Genomic DNA, 20,249 nt, shown 5'->3' on the forward strand with positions numbered 1-20,249 from the left:
ACGTCTGAACCAATCTTTAGTTGAGAAAGGTGAGTCAAATTGTCTAATGTCTGTTTGACAGTCTCTGTATCAGTTCACATGCCACTTACAAACAGGAAATTCAACTTTAATTAAATACAAAATGTGAGAAAAAAGGTATGACTTCCGAACTGTCCATTAGTTAGTGTCCCGTCTTCCTTGACTGTCTGATTGATACTTAATTCAATGTTGTATTAAAGTGACTAAAGCAGGAAATGTTCAACTTATAGTGTGTCCGGAAGGATGGAAGAAGATTGGTAGCAGTTGTTACTACGTCTCTACTGAGTACAAATCCTGGGAGGAGAGCAGACAGGACTGCAGAAATAGAGGAGCAGACCTGGTGGTCATCAAGAGCCAAGAACAACAGGTGTGTGTGTGTCTGTGTCTGTGTGTGTGTCTGTGTCTGTGTCTGTGTCTGTGTGTCTGTGTGTCTGTGTGTCTGTGTGTCTGTGTGTCTGTGTGTCTGTGTGTGTGTGTGTGTGTGTGTGTGTGTGTGTGTGTGTGGAAGAGAGAGAGATTAAGCCCCACCCTCTTCAACATATATATCATTGAGTTGGCACTAGAACAGTCTGCAGAACTGAAAGACAGACAGACAGACAGACAGACAGAGTGAGAAAGAGAGAGACGAGTAGAAAGAGATACATTTGGAACTCACTAAACAAACAACAAACAACAAAACAAGGAGTTATCTATCCATAATGTAGATGTCTGAGTCAACCACTTCTCCAATCTTTTTGGCTATATAACGAAGAACAAACAGCAAAAACATGATCAAAAACAAATAAAGACTTCCAGATCCCACTGGACTCAACAATTACATTGAATGAACTACAGGACAAAATACAAACCCTCCAACCCAAAAGGGCCTGTGGTGTTGATAATATCCTCAATGAAATTTTTAAACAGACAGACCACAAATTTGGTTTGACCTATTTATTTGTTTTTTAATTTAATATACTTAAATTCATTAACATCATCCTCAGATGGGGTGGGACAGGGATGCAGCTTAAGCCCCACCCTCTTCAACATATATATCAACTAATTGGCGAGGGCACTACAACAGTCTGGAGCACCCGGCCTCATCCTACTAGAATCCAAAGTCAAATGTCTACTGTTTGCTGATGATCTGGAGCTACTGTCCCCAACAAAGCAGGGCCATCAGCAGCACCTAGATCTTCTGCACAGATTCTGTCAGACCTGGGCCCTTTATTTAAATTGTGTTCATTATCCATTTCACTTGCTTTGGCAATGTTAGCATATGTTTCCCATGCCAATAAAGTCCTTAAATTGAAATTGAATTGAATTTTGGGGAGAGGGAAAGAGAGAGATAGAAAGCAGTAGAAAGCTATGTTTTAACAATGTTGAATCTCTCCCACAACTACAGACATTAGTCAATTTTTTATGTGGACAAAGGAACTATGTCTGGATTGGTCTGACTGACTCTGTTTCTGAGGGGACCTGGAAATGGGTGGACGGCACACCACTGACCACAAAGTAAGACATTAATGAATTCTATGTAACTATGACATCACTGTCTGGAGTAGTATGTTCAAAATGGAAAGCCTGATTCTTCTACAGGTATTGGAACATTGGACAGCCTGATTCTGTGTTGTTTCTTCTACAGGTATTGGAACAGTGGCCAGTCTGATTCTGTGTTGTTTCTTCTACAGGTATTGGAACAGTGGCCAGTCTGATTCTGTGTTGTTTCTTCTACAGGTATTGGAACAGTGGACAGCCTGATTCTGTGTTGTTTCTTCTACAGGTATTGGAACATTGGACAGCCTGATTCTGTGTTGTTTCTTCTACAGGTATTGGAACAGTGGGCAGCCTGATTCTGTGTTGTTTCTCCTACAGGTATTGGAACAGTGGACAGTCTGATTCTGTGTTGTTTCTTCTACAGGTATTGGAACAGTAAACAGCCTAATGGTGGCGTAGCACAGAACTGTGTGTATTTCTACTCCTGGTCATCAGACAGAGGAGAATGGTGGGACCATGACTGTTCCTATAAATACAGATGGATCTGTGAGAAGTAGGATTCATCCTCGGTACTCTCTGAACTGCTAAATAAGATTATGCTAAGTACTATCAATCATAAACTATTTTCTGCTTATTCAATTTACCTTGTCAAGAACATACAATATATAACAAGACAAATGTAGAATACATTATAATAAAAACATATGCAATAACAATACAATGAATTGATAAGAGAAGGACTGTTCTGTCTGTTGTTGAGGAAATTCACCACGAAGGACTCAAATTCAAAGGAAATTAATCAATCTTTATTATCACAGTCCCAGAGGTTCACTGACTCAATACAATCCTGATGTTCATGTTTATTATCACAGTCCCAGAGGTTCACTGACTCAATACAATCCTGATGTTCATGTTTATTATTATTACTTTTTACTTTAGTCTACTTGCTAAATATTTTTCTTAACTCTTCCCGAACTGCACTGTTGGTTAAGGGCTTGTAAGTCATCATTTCACGGTAAAGTCTACACTTGTTGTATCCGGAGCAGGTGACAAATAAAGTTTGATTTGATTGGAGACCCTTTATACTGTGACACAAACAAGTCATATCATCACGGTTGGTTCCTGCATGAGACTGACTGATACCACACCAGACTTCTTACCTTAAAACTGAGATACTCCTTTTGGTTCCCAGAGCAATGTTCTGGGTGTACTGGGAAATTGCTTATTCAGTGATAGTGTGGAAAAACAAACAGACTGCCCACCCCAACTCAAGCCCTGACCATACTAAAACAAAGACAAAAACAAAGGAACAACAGTCAGAACGTGACAGTGAGAGTGTTGATTCCTCCCATGTACAGTCAACCAGTTACTCACATGAACCCAACCAAGTTGGATATTAGAAAAGCAGCATTATTCTAAACATACGAGTGGATAAACAGAGAGAAAATGTCACACTCTATTATATTATAGTAGATCTAACATTGAGTCTAGATGGACTGTTCTCTACTGTATAATAGTAGATCTAACATGGTGTCTAGAAGGACTGTTCTCTACTGTATAATAGTTGATCTAACATGGAGTCTAGAAGGACAGTTCTCTACTGTATAATAGTTGATCTAACATGGAGTCCAGAAGGACTGTTCTCTGCTGTATAATAGTTGATCTAACATGGAGTCTAGAAGGACTGTTCTCTACTGTATAATAGTTGATCTAACATGGAGTCCAGAAGGACTGTTCTCTACTGTATAAAAGATGATCTAACACGGAGTCTAGAAGGACTGTTCTCTCTGCTATGTCATATAATCTCTGACACTTTAAGAACATATGAATGTACTATATATCAGGTCTCAGTTAACTCTTTGAACTCCCTCTCCCGGATCCGGGAGAAATGTCATCAACTGACACTAATTAGCATAACGCAACGGACAAAACATATTACTAGAAAATTTTCATATTCATGAAATCACAAGTGAAATATATTGAAACACATTTTAGCCTTTTGTTAATCACCCTGTTGTCTCAGATTTTGAAATTTTGCTTTACAGCCAAAGCAAGACAAGCATTTGTGTAAGTTTATCGATAGTCTAGCATAGCAGTATGCCTAGTTAGCAGCAGACAACCTGGTCACGAAAATCAGAAAAGCAAACAAATTAAATCGTTTACCTTTGATGAGCTTCGGATGTTTTCACTCACGCGACTCCCAGTTAGATAGCAAATGTTCCTTTTTTCCAAAAATATTATTCTTTGTAGGTGAAATAACTCCGTTAGTTCTTCACGTTTGGCTGAGAATTCGATCGGAAATTGTTGTCACGACAACGCTGAAAAATATTCCAAATTAACTCCATAATATCGACAGAAACATGGCAAACGTTGTTTACAATCAATCCTCAAGGTGTTTTTCAAATATCTATTCAATAATATATCAACCGGGACAGCTTTATTTTCAGTAAGACCGGGAGGAAAAATAGCTACCTCTGTCTATTACGCAATAATTACTATGAGAGCCCTCAGCCGGACACTTACGCAATGTAGTCGTTTTGCCCCCTAGTTTCAAGAGGTTAGACCAATGTGCAGACTGTGTAGAGGTAACAATGTTTATTGTAACAACAGCGGCAGGCAAACGACAGGTCAAGGCGGGCAGGGGTCGATAATCCAGAGTAGTGGGGCCAAGGTACAGTACGGCAGGCAGGCCCAGGGTCAGGTCAGGCAGAGGTCGGTAATCCAGAGTAGTGGGGCCAAGGTACAGGACGGCAGGCAGGCCCAGGATCAGGTCAGGCAGGCCCAGGGTCAGGTCTGGTAGAGGTCGGTATTCCAGAGTGGGGGCAAAGGTACAGGACGGCAGGCAGGCTCAGGCAGAGTGGTCAGGCAGACGGGCTCGGAGTCAGGACAGGAAGGGGTCAAAACAAGGAGGGCGAGAAAAGAGAGCCTGGAAAAAGCAGGCGCTGAGACACTAAACGCTGGTAGTCTTGAACAAACAAGATGAACTGTCACAGACAGAAAACAGGTATAAATACCCAGGGGATAATTGGGGAATATGGGCAACACCTGGAGGAGGGTGGAGAAAAGCACAAGGACAAGGTGAAACAGATCAGGGCCTGACACTATATTTGTTTTACAAACACACACACACACACTCAAACATACATACACACACGCATACACACACTAACAAACACACAAACACACATTGAAAAGCACCAATGCCTATAACCCGCCCACCTGAGAATCTGTTATACAGCCATCTATTTCCTGTGTTTCAGGTTTGCAAAATCCAGGTCACTTCAATCTCTCTGGATTAATGGTGATTTTAGTATGTAAATCTTGGTGGGGAAAACTCAACAACTCATAAAATATCAACTGAAGATGTTGTTGAAAACAAATATTTGAAGGGTAATGGAAGACCCTTACCAAAAATGCATTGCCAATGGGAGAATCATTTACACAATCGCAAACACCACTCAAATGATTGGCAGTTCATCAAAACCTCATGGCAAGTGGAACATGGCAAATACGAAGGGTCATACACCAAAAATTCCAAATATGGCGAACGCTCTCTATCGTAGATTTTTAAATGGCAAATTGTCACAAAATCAAGACCCAAGGGTAAAATTTTGAAAATCTAAAAGATTTTTTTTAAATACAGCCCTCTCTAAAAAAAAAAGTGCTTCATGGACCATTTATCAATTTTTTCGTCAATCATACATACAATCATCAACCACATTTTTAAATATTATTTTATTTTTATTATTTTTATTTCACCTTTATTTAACCAGGTCAGCTAGTTGAGCACAAGTTCTCATTCGCAACTGCGACCTGGCAAAGATAAAGCATAGCAGTTTGACACATACAACAACACAGAGTTGGAATGAACAAAACATACAGTCAATAATACAGTAGAAAAAAAGAAAACAAAGTCTATATACAGTGAGTGCAAATTAGATCAAATAAGGGAGTTAAGGCAATAAATAGGCCATGGTGGCGAAGTAATTACAATATAGTAATTAAACACTGGAATGGTAGATGTGCAAAATATGTATGTGCAAGTAGAGATACTGTGGTGCAAAAGGAGCAAAATAAATACGGTATGGGGATGAGGTAGATAGATGGGCTGTATACAGATGGGCTATGAACAGGTGCAGTGATCTGTGAGCTGCTCTGACAGCTGGTTCTTAAAGCTAGTCAGGGAGATGGTAATCTCCCATCTCCCAGTTTGTCCATAAGGCCTATGTTTATTCCCTTTGCAATATATGATCATAGGAAGTCGGCTTCCGAAACCAAAAGTCAGTGAACCATGGCCAAATGGCATAAGAAATGCGCAAATGGCATACATACATATTTCAAGTACCAAATCAGGATGTTATGTCCATTTGCCATATATGATCATAGGAAGTCAGCTTCCGAACCCAAAAGTCAGTAAACCATGTCAAAATGACATAAGAAATGTCCAAATGGCATTTATACTGACCAAATGATATTTCTCCTTATGTTAAGCCCTGAATCAACCTAGAAGGTCTATTTGTCATGTTTGATCATACAAAGTCATAGGAAGTAAGAATTTGGTGCAATGAGAGAGAAGTGGGAAGAAGATTTGTTTTAAATGTCCAAAATGACCAAGGGCACCCTCTATTGGTTGGGCACAGGTGGGGTAAGAAGCATTTTAAAAATGCTTCTGGTTCAGGTAACCAGGCGCATGGCTGTCCATTAGCAATGTCTTACAATGGGCTTTTACCATCACAAAATTGACATGCAGTCATATACTGCAGAAATTACCAATTGACTGGCCCTTTGAACTCAGGATGGCCAGGCAGTGATAGTGGGTAGTGGGTCCTCTCCATCGCTCGTCGGTGTTGATTTCATCATGTCCATTTGGTGATGGTTCGTCAATGTTTAAACTTATTGCAAATGGACAAAAGTCAGCCCTCAAGTCAGCATCCATCAGTAAATTAGATATCATTCTGACACCAAAATGATACAAACTGAAACCAAACACACTTTGTCCAACTCGTTTAGAAGCCAACTATCACATTTTTCAGAGCAGGCCCAAAATTCACAGCACCTTCTGTATAAACCATAATAAAAATGTAAAACACGTAGTTACATTCTAGCTGTGGGTCCAGTTCTGACATTATGTGTATGACCTTAATTAGTGCTGAAAATCATTTTTTTCCGGGCATTGCTACTGAGTCCCTGAATGAGCTATTGGTCAGAAACGTTAGGGTCCGTCTCTATTGGTCGAAGTGGTTACAATATGGCAATTCAACACTGGAATTGTAGATATGCAAACGATGGATGTGCAAGTAGAGATACTGTGGTGCAAAAGGAGCAAAATAAATACAGTATGGGGATGAGGTAGATAGATGGGCTGTATACAGATGGGCTATGAACAGGTGCAGTGATCTGTGAGCTGCTCTGACAGCTGGTTCTTAAAGCTAGTGAGGGAGATGGGAATCTCCAGCTTCAGTGAATTTTGCAGTTTGTTCCAGTCAGTGGCAGCAGAGAACTGGAAGGAAAAGCGACCAAAGGAATTGGCTTTGGGGGTGACCAGTGAGATTTACCTGCTGGAGCGCGTGCTACGAGTGGGTGCTACTATGGTGACCAGCGAGCTGAAATAAGGCGGGGCTTTGCCTAGCAGAGACTTGTAGATAACCTGTAGCCAGTGGGTTTGGCGACGAGTATGAAGTGAGGGCCAGCCAACGAGAGCATATAGATCGCAGTGGTCAGTAGTGTATGGGGCTATGGTGGCAAAACAGATGGCACTGTGATAGACTACATACAGTTTGCTGAGTAGAGTGTTGGAGGCTATTTTATAGATGACATCGCCGATGTCAAGGATTGGTAGAATGGTCAGTTTTACGAGGGTATGTTTGGCAACATGAATGAAGGAAGCTTTGTTGCGAAATAGGAAGCCATTTCTAGATTTCATTTTTGATTGGAGATGCTTAACGTGAGTCTGGAAGGAGAGTTTACAGTCTAGCCAGACACCTAGGTATTTGTAGTTATCCACGTATTCAAAGTCAAAACAGCCCATCTATCTACCGCATCCCTGTACTGTATTTATTTATTTTGCTCCTTTTTCACAGTATCTCTACTTGCACATTCATCTTCTGCACATCTACCAGTGTTTTATTGCTATATTGTAATTACTTCGCCACCATGGCCTATTTATTGCCTTACCTCCCTTATCTTACCTCATTTGCACTCACTGTATATAGACTTTTTCTTTTCTTTTTTGTCTATTGTATTATTGACTGTATGTTTTGTTCATTCCATGTGTAACTCTGTGTTGTTGTACGTGTCGAACTGCTTTGCTTTATCTTGGCCAGGTCGCAGTTTGTAAATGAGAACTTGTTCTCAACTAGCCTACCTGGTTAAATAAAGGTGAAATAAAAAGTGACACCATACTGTCCTTTGATAAACAGAATGTTGGTAGAAAAGTGTGCAATGCAGTTAGTGTCTCTCCACTTGTTTTGATGTAGATAGAGAATGAGGAAGAGAGAAGGAGAAGTGAGAGTAATTGTAGACCTTAGGCCCTCCCTGAAAAAAAGATAGAGACATCTCTGAATAACTATTATCTCTGGTGTTCATGTCATAAAGGAGACAGCAGTTAATCTTTGTGAGTTCACCATCTTGCATTGAGCTACTGTTCATCCTGCTGCTGTTTTCAACATCACATCAGAGTCTCAGTTTAAACCACTGCAAAATATAACAGGAAGTGGGCCGACTGAGTTTCAATAGGTGTGAATGACATCACAACTGAAACCCCTCTGAGACAGATGCAGACATACAGTCTAACACATATCTCTGAATAACTCTTCTCACTGAAATAGCAGAGAAAACATTAGACCTCTCTGCTGTTTAGGGTCCTGCAGCTATCAGATTGTAGCAGTGTGAAGAGTTAGACTAGACCTCTCTGCTGTTTAGGGTCCTGCAGCTATCAGATTGTAGCAGTGTGAAGAGTTAGACTAGACCTCTCTGCTGTTTAGGGTCCTGCAGCTATCAGATTGTAGCAGTGTGAAGAGTTAGACTAGACTTCTCTGCTGTTTAGGTCCTGCAGCTATCAGATTGTAGCAGTGTGAAGAGTTAGACTAGACTTCTCTGCTGTTTACGTCCTGCAGCTATCACCTTGCAGCACTATGAAGTGCACATGTGTGCATGCTCATTTTTTTTGCAATACACCCTCTTACATCTACAGTTCATAACAGACAGAGAGGCAGGAGACAGACAGAGAGGGGGAGAGAGAGGGAGACACAGACAGACAGACATACAGACAGGGAGATATAGAGAGGGGGAGAGAGAGGGAGATACAGACAGACAGAGAGGGGGAGAGAGAGGGAGATACAGACAGAGAGGGGGAGAGAGAGGGAGATACAGACAGACAGAGAGGGGGAGAGAGAGGGAGACACAGACAGACAGAGAGGGGGAGAGAGAAGGGAGATACAGACAGACAGAGAGGGGGAGAGAGAGGGAGACACAGACAGACAGAGAGGGGGAGAGAGAGGGAGATACAGACAGACAGAGAGGGAAAGAGAGGGAGTTACAGACAGACAGAGAGGGGAGAGAGAGGGAGACACAGACAAACAAACAGACATACAGGCAGAGACAGACAGAGAGATGGAGAGATAAAATATGTGTGAAAACCTTAGACACATAGACCCCCCTCCGTCCCCGAAAGAGGAAACGAGGGGTGTGAGTAAAGGTCTCTGATGAACTATTATCTCTGTTGTCCATGTCACACAGGAGACAGCATAGTAGATACAACTCTACCCAGGAGACAGCATAGTAGATACAACTCTACCCAGGAGACAGCATAGTAGATACAACTCTACATAGCCATTGATGGCTGACGACATTGCAAGACGTAATGCAGCATTTCAATTATTTTATCATTATTAATATATCTATTTATTTTACAAACTAATATACACTGTGGTAAACTAAACTAACATAAACTAAAATTACACACTAATCTACACTGTAGTAAACTAAACTAATATAAACTGTATATACAAACTAATCTTCAATGTGATAAACAAACATGGTTCTTAGAAAATTAGTCTGTGGTCACATGGTGGTGTTTGGTGTCGTACTATTGGTTAGACAGTTTCCCCTTTAATGAGGTTGACTGTTAAAACTGTCTCTGATATTAGACTGAGTCATACAGAGACTCCAGCTGTGCAGCGAACAGACAGGAACCTACAACTGAGATAACAGCAGACTTTACAACAGTAGAAGATACAACAGTAGAAGTTACAACAGTAGAAGATACAAGAGTAGAAGTTATAAGAGTAGAAATTACGATTTGAAGACAAAGAACCTAAACAAATAAAGACCATGGATATTGATGATCACATATACGGAAACGAAAGACCCATCAAGCCCCGCAAGAAGGATGGAGTTGGTGATCAACATTCAGGTAACAGTTTATCCTGGTATAGTGCTCAACACACACACACACACACACACACACACACACACACACTCACACTCACACTCACACACACACACACATGACATATGCACACACACACACACACACACACACACACACACACACACACACACACACACACACACACACACACACACACACACACACACACACACACACACACACACACACTCACACACACACACACACCAACAAGCAAACTTTTTTGCAACGTTCCTGCACTCTATGAACACACACCAGACTCTACAAACACACTCTCACACACACACACACACACACACACACACACACACACACACACACACACACACACACACAGACAACATATGCCCACACACACATAAATACAGACATTTCTCATTTCCTGAACTATTCACACCATTGAGTCAATACATGCTAGAATCACCTTTGGCAGCGATTACAACTGTGTGTCTCTGGGTAAGTCTCTAAGATCTTTATACACCTGGACTGTACAATATTTGTCCATTATTCTTTACTACATTTTTCAAAACTCTGTCAAATTGATTGTTGATCATTGCTAGACATCCATTTTCAAGTGTTACCATAGATTTCCAAGCAGGTATTTGTCAAAACTGTAACTCTGCAAACTCCAGTGTATATTTGGCCTTGTGCTGTAGGTTATTGTCCTGCTGAAAGTTGAATACCTCTCCCTGTGTCCCGGTGTAAAGCAAACTGAAGCAGGTTTTCCTCTAGGATTTTGCTTAGCTCCATTCTGTGTCTTAATTTATCCTGAAAAACACCCCAGAATGAAATCAAACTTTATTAGTCACATGCGCCGATCACAACAGGTGTAGACTTTACCGTGAAATGCTTGTTTCCAAGCCCACAAGAAGAAGAAAATATTTACCAAGTTGGATACAATCAAAAGTAGTAATAAAAACTATAGACTATATATACAGGGGGTAGAGTCAGAGTCAATGTGGAGGCTATATACAGGGGAGTCACAGTCAATGTGGAGACTATATACAGGGTGTTACGGTACAGAGTCAATGTGGAGGCTATATACAGGGGGTAGAGTCAGAGTCAATGTGGAGGCTATATACAGGGTTTTACGGTACAGAGTCAATGTGGAGGCTATATACAGGGGTAGAATCAGAGTCAATGTGGAGGCTATATACAGGGTGTTACGGTACAGAGTCAATGTGGAGACTATATACAGGGTGTTACGGTACAGAGTCAATGTGGAGGCTATATACAGGGTATTACGGTACAGAGTCAATGTGGAGGCTATATACAGGGTGTTACGGTACAGAGTCAATGTGGAGACTATATACAGGGTGTTACGGTACAGAGTCAATGTGGAGGCTATATACAGGGTGTTACGGTACAGAGTCAATGTGGAGGCTATATACAGGGGGTAGAGTCAGAGTCAATGTGGAGGCTATATACAGGGTGTTACGGTACAGAGTCAATGTGGAGGCTATATACAGGGGGTAAGGTCAGAGTCAATGTGGAGGCTATATACAGGGTGTTACGGTACAGAGTCAATGTGGAGACTATATACAGGGTGTTACGGTACAGAGTCAATGTGGAGGCTATATACAGGGTATTACGGTACAGAGTCAATGGGGAGGCTATATACAGGGGGCACCGGTACAGAGTCAATGTGGAGACTATATACAGGGGGTACTGGTACAGAGTCAATGTGGAGGCTATATACAGGGGGTACTGGTACAGAGTCAATGTGGAGGCTATATACAGGGGGCACCGGTACAGAGTCAATGTGGAGACTATATACAGGGGGCACCGGTACCGAGTCAGTGTGCAGGGGTACAGGTTAGTTGAGGTAATATGTACATGTAGGTGGGGGCGAAGTGACTATTTAACAAACAAACAGCGAGTAGCAGCAGTGTACAAGAGGAGAGGGGGGTCAATGTAAATTGGTAACGAGTACAGTATATACATATGAGATGAGTATGTAAACAATGTGGCATAGTTAAAGTGGCTAGTGATACATGTATTACATAAAAATGCAGTAGATGATATAGAGTACAGTATATACGTATACTTATGAGATGAGTAATGTAGGGTATGTAAACATTATATTAAGTAGCATTGTTTAAAGTGGCTAGTGATATATTTTACACCAATTTCCATCAATTCCCATTATTAAAGTGGCTGGAGTTGAGTCAGTGTGTTGGCAGCAGCCACTCAATGCTTGTGGTGGCTGTTTCACAGTCTGATGGCCTTGAGATAGAAGCTGTTTTTCAGTCTCTCTGTCCCTGCTTTGATGCACCTGTGCTGACCTCGCCTTCTGGATGATAATGGGGTGAACAGGCAGTGGCTCGGGTGGTTGTTGTCCTTGATGTTCTTTATGGCCTTCCTGTGACATCGGGTGGTGTAGGTGTCCTGAAGGGCAGGTAGTTTGCCCCCGGTGATGCGTTTTGCAGACCTCACTACCCTCTGGAGAGCCTTTCGGTTGTGGGCGGAGCAGTTGCCGTACCAGGCGGTGATACAGCCCGACAGGATGCTCTCGATTGTGCATCTGTAGAAGTTTGTGAGTGCTTTTGGTGACAAGCCAAATTCCTTCAGCCTCCTGAGGTTGAAGAGGCGCTGATGCGCCTTCTTCACCACGCTGTCTGTGTGGGTGGACCAATTCAGTTTGTCCGTGATGTGTTCGCTGAGGAACATAAAACTTATTACCCTCTCCACTACTGTCCCATCGATGTATATAGGGGGGTGCTCCCTCTGCTGTTTCCTGAAGTCCACAATCATCTCCTTTGTTTTGTTGACGTTGAGTGTGAGGTTATTTTCCTGACACCACACTCCGAGTCGTTTAGCTCAGTTATCTTCGCTTTTTTGGGAACAATAACAATGGTGGCCCTCTTGAAGCATGTGGGAACCACAGACTTTGATAAGGGTTGATTGAATATGTCCGTAAACACACCAGCCAGCTGGTCTGCGCATGCTCTGAGGGCGCGGCTGGGGATGCCGTCTGGGCCTGCAGCCTTGCGAGGGTTAACCCATTGAAATGTTTTACTCACGTTGGCTGCAGTGAAGGAGAGTCCACAGGTTTTTGTTGCAGGCCATGTCAGTGGCACTGTATTGTCCTCAAAGCGGGCAAAAAAGTTATTTAGTCTGCCTGGGAGCAAGACATCCTGGTCCGTCACAGGGCTGGTTTTCTTTTTGTAATACGTGATTGACTGTAGACCCTGCCACATACCTCGTGTCTGAGCCGTTGAATTGTGACTCTACTTTGTTTCTACACTGACGCTTAGCTTGTTTGATTGCCGTGTGGAGGGAATAGCTACAATGTTTGTATTCGGTCATGTTTCCGGTCACATTGCCCTTGTTAAAAGCAGTGGTTCGCGCTTTCAGTTTCACGCGAATGCTGCCGTCAATCCACGGTTTCTGGTTTGGGAATGTTTTAATCGTTGCTATGGGAACGACATCGTCAATGCACTTTCTAATGAACTCGCTCACCGAATCAGCGTATTCGTCAATGTTGTTGTTGGAAGCAATGCGGAACATATCCCAGTCCACGTGATCGAAGCAGTCTTGAAGCGTGGAATCAGATTGGTCGGACCAGCGTTGAACAGACCTGAGCGCGTGAGCTTCTTGTTCTAGTAACTGTCTGTAGGCTTGAAGCAACAAATGGAGTCGTGGTCAGCTTTTCCGAAAGGAGGGCGGGGGAGGGTCTTATATGCATCGCAGAAGTTAGAATAGCAATGATCCATGGTTTTACCAGCCTTGATTGCGCAATCGATATGCTGATACAATTTAGGGAGTCTTGTTTTCAGATTAGCCTTGTTAAATTCCCCAGCTCCAATGAATGCAGCCTCAGCATATGTGGTTTCCAGTTTGCAAAGAGTAAAGACAAAGTTTGCTCAGGGCTATCGATGTGTCTGCTTGGGGGGGAATATATACAGCTGTGATTATAATCGAAGAGAATTCCCTTGGTAGATAATGCGGCCGACATTTGATTGTGAGGAATTCTAAGTCAGGTGAACAGAAGGACTTGAGTTCCTGTATTTTGTTGTGATTACACCACGTCTCGTTAACCATAAGGTATACGCCCCCGCCCCTCTTCTTACCAGGATGATGTTTGTTTCTGTCGGTGTGAAGAAACCAGCTGGCTGCACCGATTCCGTTAGCGTCTCTCAAGTGTGCCATGTTTCCATGAAGCAAAGAACGTTAGTCTCTTATGTCTCTCTGGAATGCTACCCTTGCTCGGATTTCATCAACCTTGTTGTCAAGAGACTGGACATTGGCGAGTAGTATGCTAGAGAGCGGTGTGCGATGTGCCCGTCTCCGGAGCCTGACCAGAAGACCGCTTCGTTTGCCTCTTTTACGACGTCGTTGTTTTGGGTCGCAGGCTGGGATCCATTCCGTTGTCCTGGGTGGAAGCCAGAACACAGGATCTGCTTCGCGAAAGTCATATTCCTGGTTAGTACTGATGGTGAGTTGACGTTGCTCTTATATTCAGTAGTTCTTCCCGACTGTATGTAATGAAACCTAAGATTGCCTGGGGTACCAATGTAAGAAAAAACACATAAAAAAAATACTGCATAGTTTCCTAGCAACACGGCCATCTTTGTCGGAGTCGGAAGTAGGTCACCATGATAGTTCGTTGGTGATCTGGACACCAAAGAACTTGAAACTCTCGAACCGCTCCACTACAGCCTCATCTATGTTAATGTGGGCCTGTTCGGCTCGCCTTTTCCTGTTGTCCACGATCAGCTCCTTTGTTTTGAGGGAGAGGTTGTTGTCCTGGCACCACACCGGCAGTTCTCTGACCTCCTCCCTATAGGTCGTCTTATCGTTTTCGGTGATCAGGCCTACCAATGTTGTGTCGTCAGCAAACTTAATGATGGCGTTGGAGTCATGTTCGGCCATGCAGTCTGGTGTGAACAGGGAATACAGGAGGGGACTAAGTACACACCCCTGAGGGGCCCCAGTGTTGAGGATCAGCGTGGCAGACGTGGCAGACGTTTTGTTGCCTACTCTTACCACCTGGGGGGGGTCGTCAGGAAGTCCAGGATCCAGTTGCAGAGGGAGGTGTTTAGTCCCAAAGTCTTTAGCTTAGTGATGAGCTTCGTGGGTACTATGGTGGGTACTACGCTGATCTGTAGTTAATGAACAGCATTCTCACATACAGTGGGGAGAACAAGTATTTGATACACTGATGATTTTGCAGGTTTTCCTACTTACAAAGCATGTAGAGGTCTGTAATTTTTATCATAGGTACACTTCAACTGTGAGAGACTGAATCTAAAACAAAAATCCAGAAAATCACATTGTAAGATTTTTAAGTAATTAATTTGCATCGGTGGCGAACCGTTTGTCGTCGATACCTGGAGGTGGTATTGAGACGAGCCGACCGGACTCTCTTCCAGGTGCAACGACAGCGGCGAACAAACATTTGGGCCGAGGGTACGCCGACCTTTTCCTCTTGCTCCGTGAAGAGCGGGGCTGATAACCCAGGGAACACTCAAAGGGTGAGAGACACGTGGCAGAGCAAGGAAGGGTGTAGCGGACATATTCTACCCACACTAGTTGCTGACTCCAGGTGGTGGGGTTGGCTGAGACCAGGAAGCAAAGAGTCGTCTCCAGGCCTTGGTTGGCCTGCTCCAACTGGCTGTTGGACTGGGGGTGGCCTCGGAGGACAGACTGGCCGACAACCCAATGAGTGTGCAGAATGCCTTCCAGAACCGGGGAGAGAACTGAGGACCCCGGTTGTAGACCATGTCCACTGGGAGTCCATGGATCTGTAAGATGTGCTGCACCATGAGCTGTGCCATCTCTTTGGCAGAGGGTAGCTTGGGGAGAGGAATGAAGTGGGCGGCTTTGGAAAACCTTTGGCAGAGGGTAGCTTGGGGAGAGGAATGAAGTGGGCGGCTTTGGAAAACCTTTGGCAGAGGGTAGCTTGGGGAGAGGAATGAGGGCGGCTTTGGAAAACCGGTCCACTATTGTCAGAATGGCGGTGTTGCCGTCAGATGGGGGGAGACCCGTAACAAAGTCCAGGGATATGTGAGTCCAGGGACGGTGCCGAACAGGCAGAGGTTGAAGGAGACTAGCCGGAGCTTGCCGGGGGGTCTTGTTCTGTGCACAGATCGTGCATGAAGCGAAGAACGCCGACAGTCATGAACCATGGTAGGCCACCAAAAGCATTGATGCACAAAGGCCAGGGTCCGACGGGAGCCCAGGCAGCAGGCAAGCTTGGAGGAGTGGGCCCACTCCAGGACCGAGGATCGGATATCGTCAGGAACAAACATTCGGTTATAAGGCTCCCCCCCAGGGTTCGACTGGGAATGCTGCGCCTCACGAACATGCTTCCCCATTCACCAGGTGTGTGCCATCGCCAGGCATGAGGTGGGAAGCATGGTCTCCGGATCCGGGGTGTAGCCGCAGGGCTATAGCAGTTTGACAGCGCATCCGGCTTACGACTTAACATTCTTTGATCCTGGTCGGTATGAGAAGGAGTTGTTGAACCGAATGAAAATCAGGGACCACCTAGCTTATCTGGAATTGAGACGCTTGGCGGTGCAGAGATATTCCAGGCTCTTGTGGTTTGTCCACACAATGAACGGATGTTCCGCTCAGCCAGTGTCTCCACTCCTCCAATGCCATCTTCATCGCGAGAAGCTCACGATTCCCCACATTGTAGTTCCTCTCCGTTGCTTTGAGCCAATGGGAGAAGGCAGCACAACTTGAGGTCCAGGGCAGAACGCTGGTACAGGACAGCTCCCAACCGACATCCGAAGCAGCGGCCTCCACAAAGAACTGGCTGGTCGGGTCAGGATGAACCAAGATGGGTGGTGTGGTGAAACGGTGCTTGAGATCTCGGGAACGTCCCAGTCAGCAGCTGGGGACCATGCAAATAGAACCTTGGGAGAGGTGCGTACAGACAGGGTGGAAGCCAGGGTGCTGTAACCCCGGATAAAGCAGCAATAGACGTTGGCGAATTCCAGGAAACGCTGGAGTTGCACTCTGGATTTAAGCATGGGCCAATGCACCACCGCTCTCAACTTCCCGGGATCCATCTGTACACTCCCTGAGGCGATGATGTAACTCTGGAAGGGGATGGTGGAGCGATGGAATTCGCACTTCTCTGCTTTCAGAACAAGCTGGTTCACCAGGAAGCGTTGGAGGACCTGACAGACATGGAGCACGTTCTCTTGGGCGGAGCGGGAGAAAATTAGGATGTCGTCGACATAGACGAAGACAAACCGGTTCAACATGTTGCGGAGAACATAATTTACCAGAGCCTGGAACACAGCAGGGGCGTTGGTAAGGCCAAATGGCATGACCAGTTACTCATATTGACCACTGGCTGTTTTGAAGACAGTCTTCTACTCATCTCCTTCCCCTATCCACACCAGGTGGTAGGCATTCCGTAGGTCCAGCTTGGAGAACACAGTGGCCCCCTGGAGCGGTTTGAAGATTGAGGAGATGAGAGGTAGTGGGTAGTGGTTCTTCACCGTGATGTTGTTGAGGCCCCAGTAGTCATTGCACGGGCGCAGGGTTCTTCTTTGTGGAGAAGAAGGACAAAGCCCTGCACCGGTGCATTGCATTCTCCGGCGGGGAGGCAGGAGGACGGATGAACACTGCAACTAGGGTGTCCTCATAGCCTTGATCTCCAGACCTGACGTTTCAGTACTCATTTTGGGTGCATGAACTCTGCAATATGTTTAAGCCAATATTCTGGAAGAGGTTCTGGAAGTCAAGCAGTAGAACATGTGAGGTGCTGGAACTCAGTTTTGGTGTTCTGTCCCTTGTCAAGCTTATGTATTTCCTTCAGTGATTCAAACAGAAAATTGACACAAAAGTCGATACAAATACCACTCTGATAAAGAGACAGTTCTTGTTGTAATAATTTGTTCTTCAGTGTCTTGTCAGTGGTGGAAGAGATACTCTGGAGCTGCTGCAGTGTGTCTGGGGCTGCTGTGTGTTCTCCTACTGGCTGGGATCATAGGCCTGTCTCTCTACCGTGAGTTTGATATGTTCCCACTCAAACATTCTTCATCATCAGTGGTGTAATGACCAGGGATCAATTACATTTACATTCCAGTCAATTACATTGTGACAATACACCAGATTCCAATTCCACGTTTTCCTCATTAAAAAGCATTGAAGATTATTGGGATTGAAATAAAATTCCAGTGTACTTCCTGAATTGACTGGAATTGAAATGCAACTGACCCCAACCTTGGTCATGTCTAATTAACATGTCCACTGTTACCTTGTTCATTGGTCGTATTATTTCACAGAGAGAAACCAGTTGACCTGTTCCAACACCCTGACTGAAGAGAGGGACCAGCTACACACCAGCAACAACACCCTGATCAAAGAGGGAGACCAGCTACAGAGTCGCAACAACACCCTGACCAAAGATGGAGACCAGCTACAGACGAGCAACAACACCCTGATCAAAGAGAGAGACCAGCTTCAGAAAGAGATAGAACTTCTGAAACAATCTTTAGTTGAGAAAGGTGAGTCAAATTGTCTAATGACTGTTCTGTTTGACAGTCTCTGTATCAGTTCACATGCCACTTACAAACAGGCAAATAAACGTATATTAAATGAAAAATGTGAGAAACAAACTAAGACTTCCAAACATTCCATTAGTTAGTGCCCCGTCTTCCTTAATTCAACTTAAATCAATGTTGTATTTAAGTGACTAAAGCAGGAAATGTTCAACTTATAGTGTGTCCTCAAGGATGGAAGAAGCTTGGTAGCAGTTGTTACTACGTCTCCACTGAGTACAAATCCTGGAAGGAAAGCAGAGAGGACTGCAGAAATAGAGGAGCAGACCTGGTGGTCATCAAGAGCCAAGAACAACAGGTGTGTGAGAAAGAGAGAGAGTGACAGAGAAAAGAGAGAGCGAGAGGGAGAGAGAGATAGAAAGCAGTAATGACTATGTTTTAGCAATGTTGTCTCTCTCCCACAACTACAGACATTAGTCAATTGGTTATGTGGACGAAATAACTATGTCTGGATTGGTCTGACTGACTCTGTTTCTGAGGGGACCTGGAAATGGGTGGACGACACACCACTGACCACAAAGTAAGACATTAATGAATTCTATGTAACTATGACATCACTGTCTGGAGTAGTATGTTCAAAATGGAAAGCCTGATTCTTCTACAGGTATTGGAACAGTGGACAGTCTGATTCTGTGTTGTTTCTTCTACAGGTATTGGAACAGTGGACAGTCTGATTCTATGTGTTGTTTCTTCTACAGGTATTGGAACAGTGGACAGCCTGATTCTGTGTTGTTTCTTCTACAGGTATTGGAACAGTGGACAGTCTGATTCTGTGTTGTTTCTTCTACAGGTATTGGAACAGTGGACAGTCTGATTCTATGTGTTGTTTCTTCTACAGGTATTTGAACAGTGGACAGTCTGATTCTGTGTTGTTTCTTCTACAGGTATTGGAACAGTGGACAGCCTGATTCTGTGTTGTTTCTTCTACAGGTATTGGAACAGTGGACAGTCTGATTCTATGTGTTGTTTCTTCTACAGGTATTGGAACAGTGGACAGCCTGATTCTGTGTTGTTTCTTCTACAGGTATTGGAACAGTGGACAGTCTGATTCTATGTGTTGTTTCTTCTACAGGTATTGGAACATTGGACAGTCTGATTCTGTGTTGTTTCTTCTACAGGTATTGGAACAGTGGACAGTCTGATTCTATGTGTTGTTTCTTCTACAGGTATTGGAACAGTGGACAGTCTGATTCTATGTGTTGTTTCTTCTACAGGTATTGGAACAGTGGACAGTCTGATTCTGTGTTGTTTCTTCTACAGGTATTGGAACAGTAAACAGCCTAATGGTGGTGGAGCACAGAACTGTGTGTATTTCTACTCCTGGTCATCAGACAGAGGAGAATGGTGGGACTATGACTGTTCCTATAAATACAGATGGATCTGTGAGAAGTAGGATTCATCCTCGGTACTCTCTGAACTGCTAAATAAGATTATGCTCAGTATATCGTAAACTATTTTCTGCTTATTCAATTTACCTTGTCAACTACATACAATATATAACAAGACAAATGTAGAATACATAATAAAAATATATGCAATAACAATACAATGAATTGATAAGAGAAGGACTGTTCTGTCTGTTGTTGAGGAAATTCACCACTAAGGACTCAAATTCAAAGGAAATTAATCAATCTTTATTATCACAGTCCCAGAGGTTCACTGACTCAATACAATCCTGATGTTCATGTTTATTATCACAGTCCCAGAGGTTCACTGACTCAATACAATCCTGATGTTCATGTTTATTATCACAGTCCCAGAGGTTCACTGACTCAATACAATCCTGATGTTCATGTTTA

At 43.7% G+C, this 20,249-nt stretch overlaps 1 protein-coding gene across 2 annotated transcripts; it reads left to right on the plus strand.

The window, feature by feature from the left end:
* Positions 1 to 9,688: 9,688 nt before the first annotated feature.
* On the plus strand, positions 9,689 to 19,890 carry LOC135507211 (CD209 antigen-like protein C). Of its 2 annotated transcripts, none has more exons than XM_064926802.1 (6): positions 9,689 to 9,907; positions 17,793 to 17,894; positions 18,175 to 18,396; positions 18,612 to 18,748; positions 18,861 to 18,970; positions 19,711 to 19,890. In XM_064926802.1, the coding sequence occupies exons 1-6, from the start codon at positions 9,826 to 9,828 to the stop codon at positions 19,841 to 19,843; spliced, it is 786 nt and encodes a 261-aa protein (XP_064782874.1). In that variant the 5' UTR covers positions 9,689 to 9,825; the 3' UTR covers positions 19,844 to 19,890. The 2 variants fall into 2 exon arrangements, with proteins under 2 accessions (XP_064782874.1, XP_064782875.1); XM_064926803.1 differs by having other exon boundaries at positions 18,624 to 18,748.
* The last annotated feature ends 359 nt before the right edge of the window (positions 19,891 to 20,249 follow it).

This window comes from Oncorhynchus masou, chromosome 20, assembly GCF_036934945.1.
Source record: "Oncorhynchus masou masou isolate Uvic2021 chromosome 20, UVic_Omas_1.1, whole genome shotgun sequence".
NCBI lineage: Eukaryota > Metazoa > Chordata > Actinopteri > Salmoniformes > Salmonidae > Oncorhynchus > Oncorhynchus masou.